We start from the raw sequence: 23,574 nt of genomic DNA, 5'->3' as shown, positions 1-23,574 counted from the left end.
GGGCCTGGGGGCCACACGCATTTCCTTTTTTTAATATGGGTACGGGGTTCCCCTTAATATGTGTACAAGACCCAAATAGGCTGGTAATGGGCAGGGAGGGCTACCCATGCCATTTTTCTCAATGATTTTCAACCATATTGCAGGAACCAGATATAACATTAAAACCGCAAGCAGTTTTAAATGGTGTTATTTCCGTTTAATGTCATTTTGTGCAGGGACTGTTCTAAACACGGGAAACACGTGGCACTTCACAGGCATACTATAGACACCCCCATGCACCATATTTAAAGGAATATTTCACTTTTTTTTTCCACTTTAATCGTCATTAAAATCAGTGCTCCCGCCAAAACGTCCGTTTTTAAAACTTTTTTTTGCATTGACCCATGTCCCCTGAGGCAGGAGGCAGGTCCCCAAACCCTTTTTAGGACAGTATCTTGCATATTAGCCGTTAAAATTAGCACTTTCCATTTCGAACGTTCGAGTCCCATAGACTTCAATGGGGTTCTAACGTTCGTAACGAACGTGGGGGCCGTTCGCAAGTTCTGGTGCGAACCGAACCGGGGGGTGTTCGGCTCATCCCTAGTGGGGGCTCTCTCCTGCTTCCAGAGCCTTGGTATTAATGCTTTTGCTGCATTAAACAGATAAGGTGTAATGCTTTTTTTATAGAGCTTTTTAGAACATGGCATCCCATGAAACAGAAAATGTAAAGGAGTAACTTCTATGGGTCTAATTGTCAGTTGTTTAATCCATGGTGCAATTGGTTCCCAAAACGGTTTAATCTTGGGGCACATACACCATATATGGATGTATGTGCCCCGTTGTCCACAACCTCTCCAGCAGCGATCATCTCTTGTCACGTATATCTGTGCTAGGCATAGGAGTCTGATACCATCTGTTTAAGAATTTATATGACATCTCCTGAATTTGAGAACTTATAGAGGAGGCTTGGGTCCTTTTAATCAATCTCTTAAGTTGTAAAGATGCAAAATGACACCCCAGCTCTCTCTCCCATTCTCTAATACAATATGGAGTTGAGGTGTATTGCCCACTAAGGACGAGTCTATACATTTGAGCTAATAGGTGTCCAGATTCTGAGATATGAAAACATAACACTTAAAATGCAGTTAAAAAGCTTAAAGATCTTATTCTAGATCTCCCAAGAGATGATGTCAGCTCCAAAAGGGGGGACAATTTACCCCTTGGGGCGAACATTGTATTCCCATCTGTACCCCATACTCCCAGTGTTCTAAGTTCTTCCCCTGGGGAGAACCAAGGATATACCCCCATTGGGGCCAAAGGAGATGTCTGTGGGGCCAGTTTGCCCATTATATTCATTTTATCCCATATCGACAAGGATGTCAACGTTAAGGGAGATGTCCATTCTGAAAGACCCCTTGACACGCTTGGAATCCAAGGTGCCCCTGCCAAGTTCCTACCTGCCATTGTTTTCTCCAAAGAGACTCATTTTTTATTTGTTGTGTCATAACACCAATTTAGGACACGTATTAGAAACATGGCCTTATAGTATAGAGTGATATCGAGAAGCCCGACCCCTCCCTCCCACTTAGGTCTGCGCAGTATATGATAAGCCAGTCTGGGATGTTTGTCATTCCATACAAAAGTCTGAAAGGCTCTGCGCATACGTTTAAAAAAGCTTTGTGGGATTGCAATTTACCCTATCAAATGCTTTCTCAGCATCCATTGATATTACCGCTCGTGGAGTTTGTTTAGGTCCATTTTGAGCCTAGTGAAGAATATGAATAGCTTGAATTGTGTTATCTCTAGCTTCTCGATTCTTCATAAAGCCAGTCTGATCCAGATGAATTGATTTCACCACATTTTAGAAAAGATTTTAATATCTGAATTAAGAAGGGATATGGGCCTATAGTTCGCACATTGTTGTGGATCCTTCCCAGATTTTGAAAGGATCACAACATGGACCAGTACAGCTTCTGAGGACAGCGGGTTTGAAGCAGTCATAGAGTTACGATAATTGCAAAGAGAATGTATCAAAGTTGAAAGGAATTTTTTATAATATACATTTGTGAAGCCATCCGGCCCAGGGCTCTTACCTAAAGGTAATGTAGCTATTACTATTATCCAATCCCTCTGTAGTAATTGGACGTTCCATTTCTTCCAAGGCCGCAGATGGCAACAAAGTCATTGCAGCATTCAAAGAAGGAGAGGAAACATTATATAAAGATGTATAAAAATGGTGGAATTCTACCGCTATTAATTGAGTATCTACTACTTGTTTTTTATTTACCAACAGAGAATAAATGTGGTGAGATTCTTATTGTTTTTTTAGATGTGTTGCCAACAACCGACCACACTTATTTCCCTGCTCATAAAAACAATGGGCAAAATATCTATACCTATCTTTGGTCTTTTGATCCAGACACTGTAACAGCTTTATTCGCAGGCTCTCCAATTCTTGGGCATCTACGAGATCGAAAGTGTATCTTATGTCTGACTTCAAGTTTATGAATTCTATCTAATAGATCTTCAATCTCTTTCTGTTCCTCTTTTTTAATACGGGAGCCATGTGCAATTAATTTGCTTGTCTGCAGATAATATTGTGTTTTGAAGTTTTTTTTGGCGGTCAGTGACAAAAAAATTTCTTTCTCCTCTACAGACTAAAAAATGTGGAATATACAGATTGTGAAGGTGCTTGGTGTTCTTTTGCTTCATGTAGCTTTAGTGACACCAGCCACACAAGTGTGCTATGACTCAAATGAGAATGCCTACTCTATTATCACATGTGGAGCTCCTGGAAAGAATGGCAAAAATGGAACAAATGGAGAAAGAGGGGAAAAGGGAGAAACAGGTATGAAAAAAATATTTGAATGCTTTCAAATGCTTAAACTGTATGAGGCAAGTTTATAAAGAAGCTGCAGATTGTTCGAGCCAGCTCCAGGGCTATAAAGCAGCTACCACTAGATCCATTGAAATTTCTAAGTCCACAGAGCAGTTACTTCCGGGACCATAGTAATGCCATATCTAGGTTCATAGAGCAACCACCTCTTGGTCCATAGAACAGCCATCTCCATGTCTATAGAACAGCTACTTCCACGACCATAAAGCATCTCTAGGTGAGGTTTTGTGGAGCAGCTTGATTAGGTTTCAGTGTTTCAATTGGAGTATCAATCGATCACTGTTGCTTAAAAAACACTAAACACATAACTGCAGCATTCGCAAGATATCAAGCCTGTTCCCTGCGAATGCTAACAGTTTTTTTGGTAGCATTTGAATCAGTCACTGACAGCCAGGTGCTCTTTTATCCTGTGAGTCTCACTAGTTGTACCAGTACATTTAGAGGCCAAAATGTCCATTCGAAGGTACACTAGAAAAGAGTCCTACATGAGGAAGTCACCCATCTGTCAGATTCAGGCACAGAATACAAACCTGTAGACAGCAGCAGCACACAGACAGATAGCTCTGACGAAGGAGTAGTGGTCCCTGCCAAGGTCAGGCGTACCCAACCCTCTTCTGCTGTTGGTGAGGTGCAAGAACCACAGGGCTTTCGTATGGAGCAGAGAGCCAGTACTAGTGAACTGGCAAGCACCAGCAGCCTAGTACATCCTGGTCGTACATCCAGCACTGCAGTAAACAGGTGGTGACGTGGCAAGGCCCATAAGTGCAGTTCAAGGTGGTAAGGTGGCTAGCACAACTAGTGTCCCGCAGCCACCAAGAAGACAAAGTTAAGCCTGTCAAGCCCATAGTGACCTTCCTGCTGCATTTGCCAATCTGAATTGGGAGCCCACCACTTCTGCAGCACCTGTACTTCCCCCATTCACTGGCCAACCCAGAATTCAGGTGGAAAGAGTTGATTTTATGTCATTTGATTTTTATTCGCTGTTTTTCAAGGAAGATCTCTATAGATCTTTTGTCAACCAAAGCAATTTGTATGCTGCTCAATTCATCGCCGCTAATCTCCAGTTGACCCTTGCCAGAGATTGGAGAACTATTATGGTCTCTGACTTTAAGATTTTCCTTGGCCTATCCCTCCTCATGGGCATAACTAAAAAAAAGTGAGTTGCGGTCATATTAGTGCACTGACCCAATTCACCATATGCCTGTGTTCTTGCATGACCAGGACACGATACGAGCAGATTACAGCCTTGTTTACTCCTGATCAAGTTGTCTACGTTGATAAGTCCCTGATTACGTTTTCTGGCTGCCTGTCATTCAAACAGTATCTTCCCTGCAAGCATGCCAGATATGGGGTCAAGATGTATAAGCTCTGTACCAGGGCATCAGGCTATACATATACTTTTATGGTTAACGAGGGAAGAGATAGTTACATAGAGCCAGAGTACTGCCCAGACCACATATGGAGCACTGGTAAGATTGTGTGGGACTTGATGTCACCCTTATTTGGAAAGGGGTACCACTCGTATGTGGACAATTATTACACAAGCGTGACACTTTTTAGTCACTTGTTTGATCATGGAATTGAGGCATGTGACATTGTGCGATCTAATCGCCGGGGCTTACCCCAGTGGCTTGTAGATTGCCGTCTTAGGCTGGGGGAGGAAGCTTGCTTGAGATGTAATAATTTGCTCGCTGTGAAGTGGAGGGATAATAAGAATGTTTTCTTTCTGTCCTCCCTTCACACAGACACGACGGTCCAAATTCAAACGGCGACTGGTGTCATAGAGAAACCCCTCTGTGTCCACGAATATAACCTTAATATAGGAGGGGTGGACCTCAATGACCAGTTGTTGGCACCATACCTAATAGCCCATAAGGCCAGATGCTGGTATAAAAAAGTGCCTGTATATTTATTCTAATTGGCTCTGCTGATGGCTTATGTGCTATACAAAGCTTCAGGATGAACTGGATCCTTCCTTAAATTCCAGGAAGAGAACATCACAGCCCTTCTGTTTCCAGATGGTGCTGTGGCCCAACTTCCCAATCCAAATGCAGTGAGATGGCTGCATGGGAGGCATTTTTCTGGATGTCCTTCCTGGTACCCCTACCCAATGATCACCCCAAATAAGATGTTGTGTCTGCAGAAAGCATGGATATAGGTGTGACAGATGCTTTTATTGTCCCTCCTGTCCTGACCAACCTGGTCTTCGGATTGGTGAATGTTTTGAATGCTATCACACACTAGTGGAGTATTAGCATAGGGTACAGCATTGCACAGTCCTAGGGCACACTTACACAGGATCTCGAAATATTTTGAGAGACCCTAATCTGGAAAGTTTCGAGTTTATAGTTTATATAAAAGTGCAATAAAAAAAAACACACACACAAAAAATAAAAAAGCCAAAAATAGTTGTGGTTTTATTTTTCTTCTCTCTCTATTGTTCTCTCTTTTATGTTCGCTCTCTATTGGCCGCTCTATTGTTCGCTCTCTATTGTTCTATCTCTATTGTTCTCTCTCTCTATTGTTACTGTATTTTAGAACTGTAATGTTTTATTTTTACTATTTTTTATTGTATTTGCTTTTCAGGTATGGTATGTCTTATGGGCAATATACATATAATAGGATTTTCCGACAACAAATGTTCGATGTGAGCTTGTTGCCTGAAAGTCCGACCATGTGTATGCTTCATACAAATATTTGTTGTCGGAATTTCCACCAACAAATGTTTGAGAGCAGGTTATCAAATTTTCCAACAACAAGACTTGCTGTTGGAAATTCTGAATGTGTGTACACGATTCCAACCCAAAAAAACCCACGCATGCTTGGAATCAAGCAGAAGAGCTGCACTGGCTATTGAACTTGATTTTTCTCGGCTCGTTGTACGTGTTGTATGTCACCGCATTCTTGGCATTCGGAATTTCTAACAACATTTGTGTGACCGTGTGTATGCAAGAGCCTACATCCTTTGGAAAAAAATCCATGCTTTTTGTTATATCCTCTGTGTTGTGAGAGACACAAGACTCTGGTCTGGAACAATGGAAGTTTATTTCCAGTACTCACTGTACACTGCAACATGCATCTCAGGACAGTACATCTTATTAGGCTCTTACATGTGTCCAAGATGGCTACCATACCCCTTGACCCTTGGCATCACTCCTGGGTGGAGCCAGCCTTAAAGTGGCAGTACATGTGGAACCCTTCAGGTATAACACCTTCCATCCATCCCTAAAAAAACAAAACAAAAAAACAAACAAAAAAAACGAGAAAAGGCACAAAACATTAACTAATAACTGTCCAATAACAGTCCTCCAAACACAGGAGATGCACAGGACTTTTCCTGCATCCAGATGTGAGAGCAAGATTCCAGGGACAGTTGCGGGGATACAATGTCATTGGATCACTTTCGGCGGCCCCGCTCGAAAGTCTCGTAACCGGTCTTGAAGCTGAAACCGGTCAGGAGGGCGACAGTGTCGTTGAGGGCGGGCACCCATCGACTCGGGATCGGAGGAAACAGGGTCGACTGGAATGGGCACTGGCGGTGCCAAGAAGGGATCCCCCAGCTCAGTGGGTGAACCAACCTCCGGACCAGGGCTGGAGGGCTCTGTTGGAGCTGAGTTCAAAAGATCAGAGTCCCCCCAATCATCAGTTCCCATGCATCCTGATCCGCTGGGAGCAGTTCCTTGCAACACTGGTGGTTCAGCCGGCGTCAGGGATTCATGCAGCTGAAAACGAGGGCGCAGTTGGTCCGCATGCCTTCTGCAAATAGAACCATCTTCCAGGCAGACCCTATACATCTTGGGTCCCAAAGTCTCTGCAATGACAGCAGGAAGCCAACGGGTGTTGGAAGCCCCATAAGATTGGGCCCATACCTTTTGTTGGGCTGTGAATCGGGGGATCTCATGGTGTTTGACCATCTTGTCTTGGGACTGCAGTACATGTTCCTGGACTGTTTGTGGGCGGAGCATGTCCAAAACAGTCCATGGCTGCCGACCCAGAAGGAGTTCTGCTGGAGTTTTCCCGGTGGTTGCATGTGGTGTGTTTCTGTAAGCAGAAAGGAAGGAGTCCAGCTGCTGGGGTGACAGGGACTGCTGTTTACTTGTAACCACTGTAGCTTTGAAATAGCGTTTAAAAGTCTGCACAAACCGCTCTGCTTGACCATTTGTAGCTGGGTGGTAAGGTGCGGTCAACTTGTGTTTGATGTTGTGGGCAGTCAAGAAACGCTGAAACTCCTGACTGGTGAATTGTGCACCGTTGTCTGTGACGATTTCTCTGGGGTATCCAAATGTAGCAGCGAGATGTAACAGTATGGAAACTGTTGCCTTAGTTGTTGGCTGAGTAACAGGAATGACCTCAGGCCACTTTGAATGGGCGTCCACTATGATCAAGAAGATGTGTCCTCTGATCGGACCTGCAAAGTCCAAGTGTAGTCGAAACCAAGGAACCGTGGGCCAAGTCCAGGGCTGGACGCACCCTCGAGGAGGGTCTCTTGCAGTTTGTGCACATCCAGCACAAGCATTCACATATGTTGTGATATCCGAGTCTAAGTTTGGCCACCACACATAGCCTCGGGCCTTTTGTTTCATACGTGTGCCCCCGGGATGACCAGTATGTAGCAAGTCCAGAATGTGTCTCCGGAGGGTCTGTGGAATGATCACTCGGTCTCCCCATAAAACACAGTTACCAGCCACAGTTAATTCCATACGCCTACGGAAATAAGGTTCATAATCCTGTGTGACGGTTGCAGGCCAACCGGACCGTACCCAGGAGAGTATTGTTTTCAGAAAGGTATCCTTGGCTGTATGGGCTGCTATCTCCCCAGAAGACAAGAAGGACAGGCTGGTGTAACGACAACTCTTGACCGGTGGAGAGGAGTCCATTGACCTCCCTGTCAGTCGGGACATTGCATCCGCATTAGCATTGGCATCATGACCGCGATACTGGATTTTATAACTGTACGCTCCCAAGAACAGGGCATAGCGTTGGAGGCAGGCCGCAGTAGTCTGAGAGATGCCTTTGTCAGGGCTAAAGATCTGAAGGAGTGGTTTATGGTCTGTCAGTATGGTGAATTCCCTACCATACAGGTAAAGATGAAACTTCTTAATTGCCCATATCAGCGCAAGAGCCTCTTTGTCAATGTGTAAGTAATTGCTTTCTGCTTTTGTCAAAGACCTGGAGGCAAATGCCACTGGTTTTTCTGACCCATCAGGTAAGATGTGAGACAGTACAGCCCCCAGACCATAGGGTGAGGCATCACAAGCCAAGGTCAGAGGCTTCTGGAGGTCATAGTGAACAAGCATGCGTGACGCCAACAGCTTCCGCTTAGAGACTTCAAAAGCGCGTTGGCATGCAGCCGACCAGTCCCATCTGGAGTGTTTCTCCAAAAGCTTGTTCAACGGAAACAAGGTGTGTGCCAGATCTGGCAGAAATTTGTGGTAATAGTTCAGCAAGCCAAGGTATGATCGCAGCTGCTGGACATTGGTTGGGGCAGGAGCTTTGACTAAGGCATCAACCTTGGCTTCTGTGGTGTGTATACCGTCTGCATCCACAAGGTGGCCACAAAACTCCAATTTTGGCACCATGAATTGGCATTTTGCTAAGTTCACTTTCAGACCCTGCTCTTGGAGTCTTTCCAACACAAGCTCCACGTTTTGCTTGTGTTCCTGGTCCGTCCGTCCCGTGATGAGCATGTCATCTAACAGGCACTGAGTGAAAGGAATGTCCGCCAAAATCTCATCCATCTTCCGTTGCCAAATGGCTGGGGCAGAGGCTACACCAAACACCATCCGATTGTACTCATACAGTCCCTTGTGGATGTTGATGGTCAGAAACTTGCGGGAAGAAGGATGGACCTCAAACTGTAAATATGCTTGTTTGAGATCAAGCTTGGTGAACTTTTGACCCCCTGCAAGAGAGGCAAAAATGTCATCTACTCTGGGTAGAGGGTACTGGTCTATTTCCAGTTGGGAGTTCAGTGCCATGCGGAAATCGCCACAAATGCGCAAGTCCCCATTCGCTTTCTTCACTGGTTCAACAGGTGATGCCCACTCGCTGTGCTCTACCTTTGAGATGACACCTTGTTCCTCCAGCCGACTTAGTTCTGCTTCCACTCCTGCTCAGAGTGCGAAAGGTACTGTGCGAGCTTTGAAGAATTTAGGCTGGGCGTTGGGTTTCAGCTTGAGTCTCACACAGTCATGCTTTATTTTCCCCAACTGGTCATCAAAGATCTTTGGGAACCGCTGCTTCAGGGACACCACCCATCCCTCATTATCTCCTAATGGAATTGTCACAGTGTTACAGGGATTTATGGTGATGTCTGGCATACCAAAGTGAGCAATCCAGTCTCTCCCAAAGAGAGGGGGTCCCCCATTCTCTAGTATATATAATGGCAGTCTCTTTGTCTGACCCTTGTACAATACCTGCACTTTTGCATAACCCAGTGGGTGGAGTATCTGCTTTGAGTATGTCTGCAGTTTGATTGGCGTTGGGCGGACAGTTGTTCGGGTCTGAAGTTGTCTCCATTGTTTCTGAGTGATAACTGAAACTGCTGCTCCTGTGTCTACATCCATCTTTAGTTTCTTTCCCTCAATGGTTACCTCTACAGTCATTGCAGAGGGTGCTGAATGCATATGATGTATGTCTAAACTGTGGAGAACTTCCTCATCCTCTGACTCAGATGGTGATGTATATCTTCCCACCATATAGGTCTTTGTCTTGGGGTTCAGAGGTTGTTTATCTCGCACCTTCTTGCTCCGGCAAACTCGTTTCAGATGTCCTGTTTTACCACAATTATGACAGGTCTGATCCTTAAACCTGCAGACTTTGTGATCATGGTCTGTATTCCCACAATGGTAGCAAGCTGACCCCCGGCTTGGTGGAGGTCTGTATTTCCAGTTTGTGACTGTGGGCTTGACTGCTGTTCTGAAAACTTCTTGTTTCACCTCTTCTCTTCTGCCCTGGGGGTTCAATTCCTCTGTATCTTTCACAGCCATTTCCATCATTGAAGCTATCTCAATTGCCTTTGCAAGGGTAAGGTCTTTCTCTGTTAACAGTCTCTTTTGGCTAGAGTCACAATTCAGTCCCATGACAAACTTATCTCTCAGTGCAGTAGGTAGGTACTCCCCAAAAGAACAGGTAGAGGCTAGTCTGCGAAGGGCGAGCACATAAGCTTTAATTTCTTCACCTGGCTGCTGCTGCCTCTGATAAAAACGAAATCTTTCTGCAATCTCTAGTGGTTTAGGCTGGAAGCTACCCTCTAACAGTGTCAGGAGCTCTGCCAATGTCTTAGTTGCTGGTTTTACAGGGGAAAGGAGATCCCTGAGAGTGTCATATGTCTGAGCACCGACCACTGTCAGAAATACTGCTACTTGCCTTTCACCTGGGATGGCATTTGCACTGAAATACTGTTCCAGTCTCTCCACCCAGGAACTCCAGGATGTCTGTTCTCCATCAAATTCACTTAATGTCCCGATCAATGACATTTTCCTGCTGGGATCTGTGATTGCTTTTATCCAGGTAACAATCCACAATGTCTTTGTCTCTCTCTCAGACTGATAGACACTTTGTAGATCCCATCCTTGTCGCCACTGTTATATCCTCTGTGTTGTGAGAGACACAAGACTTTGGTCTGGAACAATGGAAGTTTATTTCCAGTACTCACTGTACACTGCAACATGCATCTCAGGACAGTACATCTTATTAGGCTCTTACATGTGTCCAAGATGGCTACCATACCCCTTGACCCTTGGCATCACCCATGGGTGGAGCCAGCCTTAAAGTGGCAGTACATGTACAGGTATAACACTTTTGTTGTTGGAAAAACCTAACGTTTGCTTAGCAGGTATGCCATTCAGCTGCAGCACTGGTTTATTTATTCTGACAGCAACAGCATTTGCTCCCACGATACGTAAAGCCGTGACTCCAGCACTGTAGGAGGTGATTTCACCAAAACAATGAAAAAAAGAGCATATATCCGAAGCATGGGGGCAGAGGTGGAGGAGCGATTTGCTCCTAACATTAGGGGCGGATTGCCCCAAATGCTTCAGCATATATTTTTTAGGCACAGATTGCGTTAAAAAATCAAGTTGTTTTAGATGAGTTAATGTTTTATCATTACCATTGTTTGCTTTTCAGGTATGCCATTCAGCTGCAACACTGATTTATTCATCTTGACAGCAACAGCGTTTGCTCTCATTATATGTAAATCAGTGACTCCATTGCTGTAGGAGGTGATTTCACCACTACAGTTAAAAAAATTAAAAAAATGGTGCATGTATGCCCATCATTAGAAGTGGGTGGATGAAGGGCAGTATTCTAATGGTGGGCATACCCACTGAACAATCTCTTTTTTTCCTACGGCTCACTGGCTGCATGAAAAAAAGAACATTACAATATATTCCCAACAACGTACTGGTATGCTGCTGGACTTGATGCCTGCAGGTTTAGGTATCATTCTTTTCAGCCAGCGGTTGGCTTTCATCTAAAAGCAATCCTAGTTGCTAATTAGCCTCTAGACTGCTTTTACAAGCAGTGGGAGGGAACATCCCCCTTCTACCATCTTCCATGGTTTTCTCGTGATCTCCTGTCCCAACAGGGAACGCGAGAATGCAGCCGGTGGTTCCGCCAACTGACCATAGAGCTGATCAGAGACCAGAATGGCTCCAATCATCTCTATGGCCTAAGAAACCGTAAGCTACAAGAATTTCATGACTTAGGTTTCGCCAGATGTAAACAGTGCCACTGGGAAATTGGGAAAGCATTTTATCACACCGAAACCCCAATTTTTTTCAAAAAAGAGTACCTTTACCTATTGCTATCATAGGGGATATTTACATTCCCTGAGATAACAATAAAAATTATAAAAAAAAAAAAATGAAAGAAACAGTTTTAAAAAAAAGAAAGCACCCCTGTCCCCCCCATACTAATGCTCAAAGGCGAACGCAAGCGTTGGTCTGGTGTCATATGCAATTACACTATACATGTGAGGTATCACTGTGAAGTTCAGATCAAAGGCAGTAATTTTAGCAGTAGACCTCCTCTGTAAATTTTAAGTGGTAACCTGTAAAGGATTTAAAGGCTTTTAAAAATGTATGTAGTTGCCATGTTTAGTATCCATGTACTTAGAATAAGATCATACTTTTTATTTCATCAAACATTTGGTCAATATAGTGTGTTTTAGTGCATTAAAATAAAAAAAGTGTTTTTTTTTTCCCAAAAAATTGCGTTCGAAAAATCGATGCACAAATACTGTGTAAAAAAACTAATTTTCAAAACCCACCATCTTAAGCTTTAGGGCCTTTGCTTTAAAAATATATATATATATATATAATGTTTGGGAGTTCGAAGTAATTTTCCAGCAAAAAAAAAAATGTTTTTCATGTAAACAAAAAGTATCAGAAAGGGCTTTGTGTTCAAGGGGTTAGACGAGTGGGTGATGGGCAACATAAGCTTCTAATGTTGTGCATAGAATGCCAGGACATTTCAACTCCCCCAAATGACCCCTTTTTGGAAAGTAGACACCCCAACTATTTGCTGATAGGCATGTTGATTCCATGGAATATTTTATATTTTGCCACAAGTTTTTGGAATATGACAAACCTTTTTTTTTTGCACAAAGTTGTCACTAAATGATATATTGCTCAAACATGCCATATGCATATGTGGTAGACGTGTGTGTGGTCAATAAATTTGTTTTGTTCTGTTCCGTTTCGTATTAAAATTAATTTGTAATTCGTGTCTAAAATTCAATTCGGATTCGTACGAAATACAAATTTTCGTTATGATGAATTTATCATTATGAGGGGCTCCCACCATCCGTGTGCTGTGCTGACTTCCTGGGGTTTTTAATTTCATCATAATGAATAATTGTAATTAACGAAAATTCTGTTCGATTCTTTTGTAATGGAATTTGGATCCAAAGTTTGTAAACTAAATTTCATATTTCGTACAAAATTGGTATGCATAAAAATTTGTATTTCAGATCCTCCTGAATGTATGAATTTCCACATATGTCTAATATGTGGAATTACACCCCAAAATACATTTTGCTGCTTCTCTTGAGTATGTGGATATCACATGTGTGAGACTTTTTGGGAGCTTAGCCGTGTTCAGGACCCCGAAAACCAATCACCGCCTTCAGGGGGGCATATGACCCCATTTTGGAAAAGTAGACACCCCAAGGTATTTACTAAGAGGCATGGTGAGTATTTTGCAACTCTCATTTATTTTTGAAAATGAACAAAGAAAAGAAACATTTATTTATTTTCTTTTTTCAACTTTCCAAACTTTGTGACAAAAAGGGACATCTGCAAAATAATCAACATGCCTCTTAGCAAATAGCTTGGGGTGTTTGCTTTCCAAAATGGGGTCATTTGGGGGGGGGGGGGGGGGGGTTTGTGCTATCTTGACATTTCATGGCCTGCAAAATTGTGATAGGTAGTGAGGAGTGAAATCAAAAATGTACTCCCTTAGAAATCCTGAAGACGGTGCTTGGTTTTCGGGGTGCTGTACATGGCTAGGCTCCCAAAAAGTTTCACACATGAGGTATCCCCATACTCAGGAGAAGTATCAAAATGTATTTTGGGGTGCAATTCCACATATAACCATGGCATGTGTGAGCAAAATGTCATTTAGTGACAACTTTTTGTAAAAAAACTTTTTTTTTGTCATTATTCAATCACTTGTGAAAAAAAAAAATCAATGGGCTCAACATGCCTCTTAGCAATCTCCTTGGGGTGTCTACTTTCCAAAATGAGGTCATTTGGGGGGTGAGGGGTTGTACTGCCCTGCCATTTTAGCACTTCAAGAAATGATATAAGTAGTCATAAACTAAAAGCTGCGTAAATTCCAGAAAATGTACCCTAGTTGGTAGACGTTATAACTTTTGCGCTTATTGACATTTCTTTTTCCAAAGTGGTTGAATATATTTTGGCCTAAATGTATGACTAAAATTGAGTTTATTGGATTTTTTTATAACAAAAAGTAGAAAATATCTTTTTTTTTTCAAAATATTTGGTCTTTTTTCATTCATATCGCAGAAAATAAAACCCACAGAGGTGATCAAATACCACCAAAAGAAAGCTCTATTTGTGGGGGAAAAAAATGCACAATTTGTTTGGCTACAGCAATGCATGACCGCGCAATTACCAGTTAAAGCAGCGCAGTGCCAAATTGTAAAAAGTGTTCTGTCAGGAAGGGGGTAAAACCTTCCATGGCTGAAGTGGTTAAAATTAGAACTTTTGAGTTTTCATGTTTGTGTTCCATAGACTTTAACGGTGTTTGCACAATTTTTTTGCCTGGTCGCAAGTTCTGGTGCACACAGAACCGGGGTTGTTCTTAAATATACCTATATCTGTGTGTTTTATTATTGAAAACATAAACTCTGTCAGTAAATGCATTGACTTGATTAAACAGGGCCAGCAGGACCACGGGGACTTCCAGGATCACAGGGACCTGCAGGGGTTGCTGGACCACCTGGACCAAGAGGAGAACAGGGGACACCAGGAGCAAAAGGAGAAAGAGGAGACAGTGCAAATGCAGGTAAAAATGAAGCCATATAGGAGAGCACATAGTTGCGTCTACAAATCATTTATTTGAAGATATTAAGGTTGGATTGTATAAAATGTCTAGCTCATGAGTGTTTATGTGAAATAAGGCTCTCTAAACACATATTTCAAATAAATGCATTGTTCATGCCATATAGAAGGGCAGCTGAAATTGTGAACTTTAGGTGTAATCTGGTTCATCCTCATTTTAACATTTTCTGAACTGTGCAAAGCCTTAGTTTTTTACTATAAGTCACACCTTGAATAGAAAAGCTTGTCCCCAGCTAGCATGCTGCAGAATGGGACCCTTTTTCTCTATTAGAAAGCAGTGATCCCGCTGAGTTAGAGCCAAAGTTCTCCAATCAGCGGGAGCTTTGTTTATTGCAGAACAATCGGGTGATCGGGGCACTGCTGGGGCTGCACTGATGATCAGTGCCCTGATTATCTGTACAGTCTCCCCTGCGAGGTGATGCCGCTGATTGGCTCTGCTCACCTCACACTTTGTCAGTGTGAGGCAAGGAGAGCCGATAAACAACACTTCCTCATTTACATGTGATCATCTGTTATTGGACACAGCCGATCACATGAGTAAAGAGCCATGTCATCAGCTCTTTACAGAGATCGAGGTCACGTTGTGTCCTAGGAACATGGCGTGACTGCCGCACTGCAAGGCAGTGACACTGGGGCAACGCCATATGACATTGCCCCAGAACGAGAGGGGATACCATACACTATATTTTTCTTTATGGTAGGCGGGGGTTATTTAATCAAAAAGCTTTAAGAATAGTCCTAAACATATATTTATTTGAAATTTCAATTGTTGAAAATTATTTCTCATGAAAAACCATTCCCTAACTATACACAGCAGTGTTACTGCTACAGGGCGGCAACTGCGTGCACGATCACGTATCCCAGGTAGGGGCCTTGAATGCGCTCTACCAGCAGCTCGCTCCTGCTGTGATTATACACAGTGGGAGCTGATCAGTAGCTACCGTGGACTCGATGTCCACTGGCACCTGCCTATCATCTGCCTGCAGAATGTAAACAAGGCAGATCGCCGTTTTGACAGGAGGAAAACATTGATCCTGAGTCTATGCAAAGCAGGGACAAGGATCCGGATCTTTCCCTAGTAAAAGCACCTCCCACACTGTAGTAAAACACTGGCTAGACACACAGTTAACCTTTGATCGCCCTTGATGGTAAACCCTTTCCGGCCAGTGACATTAGTGCAGTGACAGTGCATAATTTTTAGCACTAATCACTGTATTAGTGTCACTGGTTCCCAAAAAGTGTCAGTTAGTGTCAGAACGTTGGCTGCAATATCACAGTCATGTTCTAAGTTGCCGATCATCTCTTTTATTAGTAAAAAAATAAATAAAAAGGAATAAAAATATCCCATAGTTTGTCGACGCTATAACTATTGCCCAAACCAATCAATATATGCTTACTGGGTTTTATTTTTTTACCAAAAATATGTAGCAGAATACATATTAGCCAAAATTTATGAAGAAATTCAATTTATTTATCATATATCACGGGACACAGAGCCATCTCTCTCTTTAGATAGAGGGGGAAGCTGGAAACGATCGGTGGATGCCGCTTTATTTTCCACTGCCTGCACTGCGGTTTGTCACAGCCTCCTCGTCACCCCCCCCCCCCCCACACACACACACACACATGCAAATCCCATCAGATCAGAGGCCCGCGCTCATGAAAGGCTCTTTTTTTTAAAAGAGGAGGGGGGGCAGTGGGAATAGAGTGGGGGCGTGGCTTTGCATGGCATTGGCATTGCTGTCTGCAACTGTCGGAGGGACACATGAGCAAAAGGGGGCATGCAAGTGGTAACACAGGCATTCCCTTGGTACATTTACTAAAGCACCAGGCTGAGCAATAATAGCAGTTTCAGTTGCTGGACTATTTGCTCAAGCAATAAGTGCAATTTCTTCTAGCAGTACCTCTGCATTTGTGCATCAGACTATGGTCAGAAGGGGAGGTAGAAACACCCCAAAAAAGGGCTCAAGAGGGACTCCTTCAAGCTCTAAAAAGCCTAAGCTCATCTCTACAATGGTATCCTTCCCTGAGAGATCTGAGGTGGTTAAAACCACCCGCAAATCGCTGCTGCAGCCGCTGGGAAGGGGCGCTTTAGGAGTGGTAAATACACCGATCCTACAGCGATCCAAAGATGCGGCTTGCAGGACTTTTTTAACCGTCCTGCAAGTGCCCCTCTCCAGTATGAAAGCCCTCTGGCTTTCACACTGGAGAGACAACAGCGGCTGTTTCAGGGCGCTTTGCGGGTGCTATTTTTAGTGCTGTAGCGCCCCCGCAAAGTGCCCCAGTGTGAAAGGGGCCTAACATGGCTTAGTTCTTTGAGAACTCTTGGGTGTAAGCCATCCTGATCATTTATTCAGATTACGTTTTTCTAGTCTTTTTTTGAACACTGGCTTCTGTCAGCCACAAGGATTCAGTCAATATAATGTTATTGACATTATGTTCCTGTTTATTATATCCCTCCTTTTTTTATGGTGCTTATAAAGTCATCTTCAATGAGTTTCACATTATAATATAACTATGCAACTGTTTTTTATACCCATATTTTTTAGGAAGAAATATACTAAAATGAATTTCAGTGCATGCAAAAACAACTTAACCCCATTTTTTTTTCTTCAAAATAAAAGATGGGTCAAGTAGAGATCAAATATGTCAAGCCTCAAAATGTTGTATGCCAGTGAAATGGCAAAAAATGGTGTTACCCAAAATTATTAACAGGTGACACTTTAAATTTCTTTATAGCTCATTAGTTTAGAGTTAACCATAAACGAGGGACCAGGGATTATCGCTCTAACTCCAAAGTGGGTGGTGATATATAACATGTTTTAACCTCTTCAGATATGCTAGTAGATATGAGTAGATAAAATGTATTTTTTTTTAATTCAATTTTCTTATCCTCTTCCCGCCGATGTATCACACATATGTGGCAGCTCGGCAGATGGTCTTTAATGCCAGAGAGGCTGTATATATGCAGCCCGGTGTAAACAGATTTCTTTGCTGAGAGCGTTCGCCCTGTGCACTCCCAGCACAGTCATCGGCGGGGACAGGAATGTTCCCAAATGCATACATGCGATTAGGAGCTTTCCACTCATGTGACCACTGTGACAGCCAATCACAGCAGTCACATGACCGGAATTGCACCTCTTCCTCCCAGGATTTAGAAGCTCTTAAAGGTCCGGGAGGCGGCAGCGGGGGTTCATTTTATAGTGAATTATAAACAAAAATATGTTAAATAATCACAGTACATGAATTGCTTGCTTAGCCAATCACCAAGCATCAGAGTAGTCATGTGGGAGGAAGAGGGGTGAGTTACATGCTCCCGCATAACTAGAACTCTTGGTAACTCTGGGAAAATGAAGCAGTGCGGGAAGAAGAAGAGATTCCAAAATGTAACCTTTTGCATGGCCCTATGTTTTTTCCTTAAATTAACCTCAAACCAAAACCAAGGCTATAAGATAGAAGGCCATTGTTGCCTACATTTACTTTTCAGAAGCTTCAGAAGCCAATCGGGAAGTACAAAAACCTGAGAAGCTCCATTATGCAAATAGCAACTTTGGTTCTGAAGTAAGAGTTCTCATGCCTCCTTCATCATACTCTCAGTCCTTCTATACGATTAATGGCTTTACTGACCAATAATGATATGTAGAAAGCAGGACTGGGCAGGTCAGAGCTCTGACTGCAAAGCCCATAACTGAGTTTCTTCTGGTGTCTGGGCTTCCAAGGAGCTTGGAAATTCTCTCATTGTATTCTCGGGCACCTGTAGGCGATTGGTTTCAGTCTTGCTATAGTTTAGCCTCCTTTACATGAAGCACAGGTTCACTGTAATCTGTATTATGTGGCTTTAAAGTATATAGCAAATACACAGTATTCGCTGAATGTGTTTTACCTGTAGGCTTAAAAAATAAGTAGTCTTTGCTGTTTTAAGTTTTGGGAGTACTAACTGACTTCTCTTTTCTTAGCACTTGAAGATCTTAAAAAGCAAATCTTGGATTTGGACACACGACTTAAATCAGCATTAATCTCGCAGAGCAAAGGTTAGCTGGATGCTTTAAACCATTGTTTCACAACCAGGGTGCCATGGCATCAGGGTTGCCAATTGGGTTTCCCTGGGCTGCTGAAAGCATGAGACCCACTATTCACTGTTTCCACATGAATGAGAGAGCTCTATGATGGGGGAACTCTGTGGTGATTGGAAGATTCTGATGTGAGGGGAGGACTCTGGCGTGGGGGTACTCTGATGTGATGGGGGGGGGCTTTTGTTTAGAGGAAAGACTTTAATGTGATGGGAGGGTCTCAGATGTATAGGGGGAAGTTTGATGTTTAGGGGCCTCTGACATGAAGGAGAGAACTCTGATGTGAAAGAGCTACTAAAGTGATGTTAACACTGATGACAAGGGGGCACTCTATATGTCTAGAGGAAAAGAGATTTCATCTCCAAATACGGAAAGGCTTCTTCACAGTAAAGGCCCATACACACGATCAGACTTTTTGACAACAAACATGCAAATTAGCTGTTTTAAGGCAACATCGGACCGCGTGTATGTTCCATCAGACAAACTTTTTTGGTTTTCATCTGACTTTTGTTGGCTGTGCGAATGGACAAACTTTCCGGCAACAAAAGTCAGATGGAGCAAAGTCCGATCGTGTGTACAGAAAACCATAGGACTTTTGTACAAAGTACAAACACGCATGCTCAGAACTAATTCAAAAAGATCAGACATCAATACAGAAGTTGACCAAAGGTGGCGGGAAAGAGCAGAAAAAACACGTCATTTGGTGAAAGTTGACTGAAAAAGTCCTGCCGTGTGTATGCAATACAAGTTCACAGCCGACGCCCTTTGAGAAAAAATCCACAGGAAAGTTTGTACAAAGTCCGATCGTGTGTATGAGGCTTAAGAGTTGTGAAATTGTGGAATAGATTCCCTCCAGAGGTGGTTCTAGCCAGCTCAGTAGATTGTTTTAAGAAAGGACTGGATTATTTCCTAAATGTACATAACTGAGTACTAACATTTATAGGTAAAGTTGATCCAGGGAAAATCCAATTGCTTCTCTTGGATCAGGAAGAAATTTTTTCCCATGCTGTAGCAAATTGGATCATGCTTTTCTGGGGGGTTTTCGCCTTCCACTGGATCAACTGTGGGTATAGTATTCGGTATATGGGATTGTATGATATATTTTATTTTATTTTTATTTTTGTTTATGGTTGAACTAGATGAACATGTGTCTTTTTTCAACCTGAATAACTATGTAACTATATAACTATGCAATTTCTTTAAAGTCGCTGTGTGCATTGTCCCAGGCTCAGGTTTCCCATTGATAAGTCATACTTTACACATTTTAGAATAGTGTGCCTCAAGGTTTTGCAATTTTATAAAGGATACTGTGACTGAAAAAAGTTTAAGGAGTACTACAATAGATTAGCATTAACCATGACCACACTATGGAAATAGCACACTTGAGAACTCAGCATAAGGTTAGTGTGAATCCCTCATAATGGGCACAATAGGTGTGCAGACCCAAAATCTTAGTGTAGATATATCAAGAGTACAGCGATAAAAGGGGCTATCTGGGGGTCAACTCTCCAGCATTCACCAAAGAATAAAACATAGTTTTTTTAGTGAACTGACCCTTTAAGCTACCAATGGGTCTCATTTTTAAAAAGTCTAAAAAAGAAAGAGGGCTTTTTCTCCACCAGCTGCCAATTTCTAGCTCGAGCCTGAAAGAGGCTCGATACTATCTGGAAGCACAGACAGATCTTAGCTTAGTCTGTTTGTGTACTGTGACAGGAGATGGGAAAAAGACCAACACAGACAAGGGGGAATTTGAATAGCCAGGTAGACCGGATTACAGCAAGTAGATCTTCCAGCAATTTCATGAATTGACTGGGGCAACCTGTGCTAGTATCTATCACACAGAAGCAATGCCGGGCAATGACATTTACTTGTTAGGTAGGTGTAGTCAGACCCCAAGCCATATTGTATTGTTTGTCCCAGGTTCTATTACCAATTGGGTGCACAGCAGCCAGGCACACAGCAGTTTCCAGTCTCTCTACACAATAGCCAGGCAGAAGTTTGTTTTTTGGAGGTTTATTGTTTAAAGAACTTCCATGGGGATAGGGTTAGCCTTGGGAGACCCCAGAACCAGCGTAACTTTAACCAAGGACACGCTCTAGTAAAGGTTAACTTCTTCAAAGTAGGCCTCTAAGATAAGTGGTTGTGGTCATGCAGCTCAGAGATCCCACACTGGAAACAGCTCAGAGCCAGCAAATGTGGAACAGTCTCTTCACAGAAAAAGACAAAAGCAGAAAGTCTCTCCAGGATCTCAGTCTTTACTCACTATGTCCCTGTATACATAGATGCCTCCTTCCAGTAACACCCACCTAGTACCGTGAGCTTCTCGGCCAGATCCTCAGCAGACTTTTTTACAGACAATTCCCATATCATCAAAAGTTCATCTGCCAACTCTTCCTGGGTTGAGACTGCAGTGGGCCTTCAGCAGTCTTCAGCTAGATGGCCTAGGAGGGCAAACAGCCCTTCCAGGCTGGGGTTCTCTCCACCAGGGCAAGGACTCTGCAGCCCCAAAAGATTTATGCACACCTCAGCCTCTTGCTGGTTAATCATCCTCTCGACCACGGATTGGCTGAGGCTGCATGAATATTCTGCCCAAATGTCAGAAACAGGTGTGACCAGAAATGTGTGGACTTCTACAGAGAATACCAGGCACAAGTAAAATGTAAAATAATGTAATTTATTAAGAATAAGTGGATAACATATATATAAACACACCTCCAATATACCAGAACTGTAAAAATCAAACCTGAGCACCTAATAAGTGAGTGAACACATATTGAACAACTGCCCAAACCAAGTATATATGGATAGCAGGATATGAGAAGAATAGTCAGTGTCAGAGTCAGGGTCATACACGGGAGATTAGGCAGAGGGAGCTGGGAGAAAGGTAAGAGGGAGAGGGTAAACAGGAGAAGGAACAAGCAGGGAAGTAAGGGATCATGCTGCAGGGTCAGGGTTCAGAATCAGGATGTATGAACGCAGGTCAGGGGTACATGGAACAAACACCAAGGCAAAGAGGAAAGGCATAGGCAGGGCTTAAATACACTTCCTGCTATGAACATCAGGTGATGCCTGATTACCATGAGCTTCTGGCTGCTGAGACACCCACTGGTGGACACCGGAACTGCAGCTTATAGGTCTAGGAGCCACAGTGCCACCAGCAGCTGAACACTTTCCTGGCGCTAAGGTCTGCCTTTCCCAACCCACTATATTCCAGAACCTATTGGAATGCAAGGGGAAGCTGTAGGAAGCAGAACCCATAACAGCCAGAAGTAAGCAAATTCTGCTGCACTGGCTACAAGGAGCCAAAAAAAAATGTAAACATTTTACCTAAACCTATTAGCAACCTAACTAGGAGGGTGCTACATAGGTAATCATCCAGCAAAGAATATATTTTATTTTACTAAGCAACTAAAGTACAGTTCTATGATCAAATAGGTTTCTTTCCTTATCCCTTTTCCTCTTCTTGTTACAGGTTTACCAACGGGACAGCGAGCCACAGCCGGTGCCAAAATTTATATTTCAAGCGGTGCTATAGCCACCTATGATGCAGCCATAACCATTTGTAAAACAGCTGGAGGTCAGCTGGCTGTACCGCTAAACTCGGCAGAGAATAATGCTATACTTACCCTCCGCAACCAATTTGGCACAAATGCAGTCCTTGGTATGAATGACAAACAGACACAGGGAATTTTCCAATATCTCATCAACATGGTCATCTCCTACCAGAACTGGGATTACGAAGAACCCAATAATCATAGGGGAATAAATGAGGATTGTGTGGAGGTTCTTTATTCTGGAAAATGGAATGACTACCCTTGTGAAATGTCAAAACTTGTCGTTTGTGAGTTCTAAATCCTCAGAAATGCATTGGTCTTACCCTCTGGGATTATGGATCTGGTGAAGCTATTAGCTTCTGAAGTGACCCTGTTTACTTAATTTCCTAACCCAACCCAATTCTCATTATTTGTTATATTCATCTTCCCTTATGTGATATCCAATATGGCTTAGTTGGAGCTTACACAAAGCTTAGGACTCTCCTCCCCATCTGGGGTTTTGTGACTGGTTGCATAGGCACCCAATGGTTGGGAAGGAGGTGAGTCCCAAGCTCTCAAATACCTGGACATATGAAGTATTGCTTCATATAACTTCATATTAGTATTACTTTGTATTACTATTTTCTATTTTTTTTTCAAAAATACTATTTAGTATTTTCAAAACCTTTTTTTTAGCTATGAACAAGTTTGCAGATCAGGGTTCTGGTTCTCAAATTTCCATACTTGTTCTAGATAAGAAGCTCAAACAGTATTGGAGCCAGACGCAGCCAGGCCATGTATTTTCTAAAGGTTGTCAGCAATGGATGTGTTTATATTTCTATTAGTGCATGTTACATTTAACATCTTCCTTACAAGGCTCAGATCCTCATTTCCTCAAATCATTACCAAACATAGTCAGTTTTAATAAATGTATGTAATAATTCTTCAGAATTTCTAAAAAAATATCTTTGATTATATGAACAAAAAATTATATTAAAAAAATTCTTCAAACTCAGAGTTGACTTATCATCTATGTATTATCACAGTGTATCTTAACTCCAGTCCTCAAGGCGCCCCAACAGGTTATGTTTTCAGGCAGAGAGGGATGGCAGACACTGTGCAGTTGGTAAAGTGGATGAGTCTGGCAGTGGCATTCATGATGAACTTAAGGGGTATAGCCTATATAAAGGTAATCCAATGAGGAGGGAGTTGCAGTAGTTGAGGTGAGAGATGACCAGGAAATGAATTAGAAACTTTGTGGTGTCATTAGTTAAAAGGGGTGTATTCTGGAGATGTTGCAGAGGTTGAGATGGCATGGTTTGGACAAGGAATGGATGTGTTGCAGAAAGGACAGTTCAGAGTCCAAGGTTACTTCTAGCATCTCGACATGTGGAGACTAGGGATGAGCCTCGTGTTCAAGTCGAACCCATGTTCGACTCGAACATCGTCTGTTCGTCTGTTCGGTGAATCCTGAACATTATGGGCCGCTCACACCAAATTCGAGT

At 42.8% G+C, this 23,574-nt stretch overlaps 1 protein-coding gene across 3 annotated transcripts in view; it reads left to right on the top strand.

Moving 5' to 3' along the window:
- LOC143931008 (mannose-binding protein C-like) overlaps positions 1–23,084 on the top strand; it is a 285,028-nt gene extending 261,944 nt beyond the window's left edge. For 2 of the 3 annotated variants that reach the window (XM_077455727.1, XM_077455728.1), the window contains exons 2-5: positions 2,636–2,827; positions 14,285–14,410; positions 18,423–18,497; positions 22,009–23,084. In XM_077455727.1, coding sequence (XP_077311853.1) covers positions 2,644–2,827; positions 14,285–14,410; positions 18,423–18,497; positions 22,009–22,388 — 765 coding nt within the window. In that variant the 5' untranslated portion in view covers positions 2,636–2,643 and the 3' untranslated portion in view covers positions 22,389–23,084. The remainder of the gene's footprint in view (positions 1–2,635; positions 2,828–14,284; positions 14,411–18,422; positions 18,498–22,008) is intronic. The other variant, XM_077455726.1, reaches the window with a different exon arrangement.
- Positions 23,085–23,574: the final 490 nt, after the last annotated feature.

Source organism: Lithobates pipiens, unplaced genomic scaffold (genome assembly GCF_037356315.1).
Source record: "Lithobates pipiens isolate NorthernLeopardFrog02 unplaced genomic scaffold, aLitPip1_a1.2 Scaffold_25, whole genome shotgun sequence".
In the NCBI taxonomy this organism is placed as follows: Eukaryota; Metazoa; Chordata; class Amphibia; order Anura; family Ranidae; genus Lithobates; species Lithobates pipiens.
Note: the sequence above shows the minus strand (reverse complement) of the source record. Positions and strands in the feature narration are given on the sequence as shown.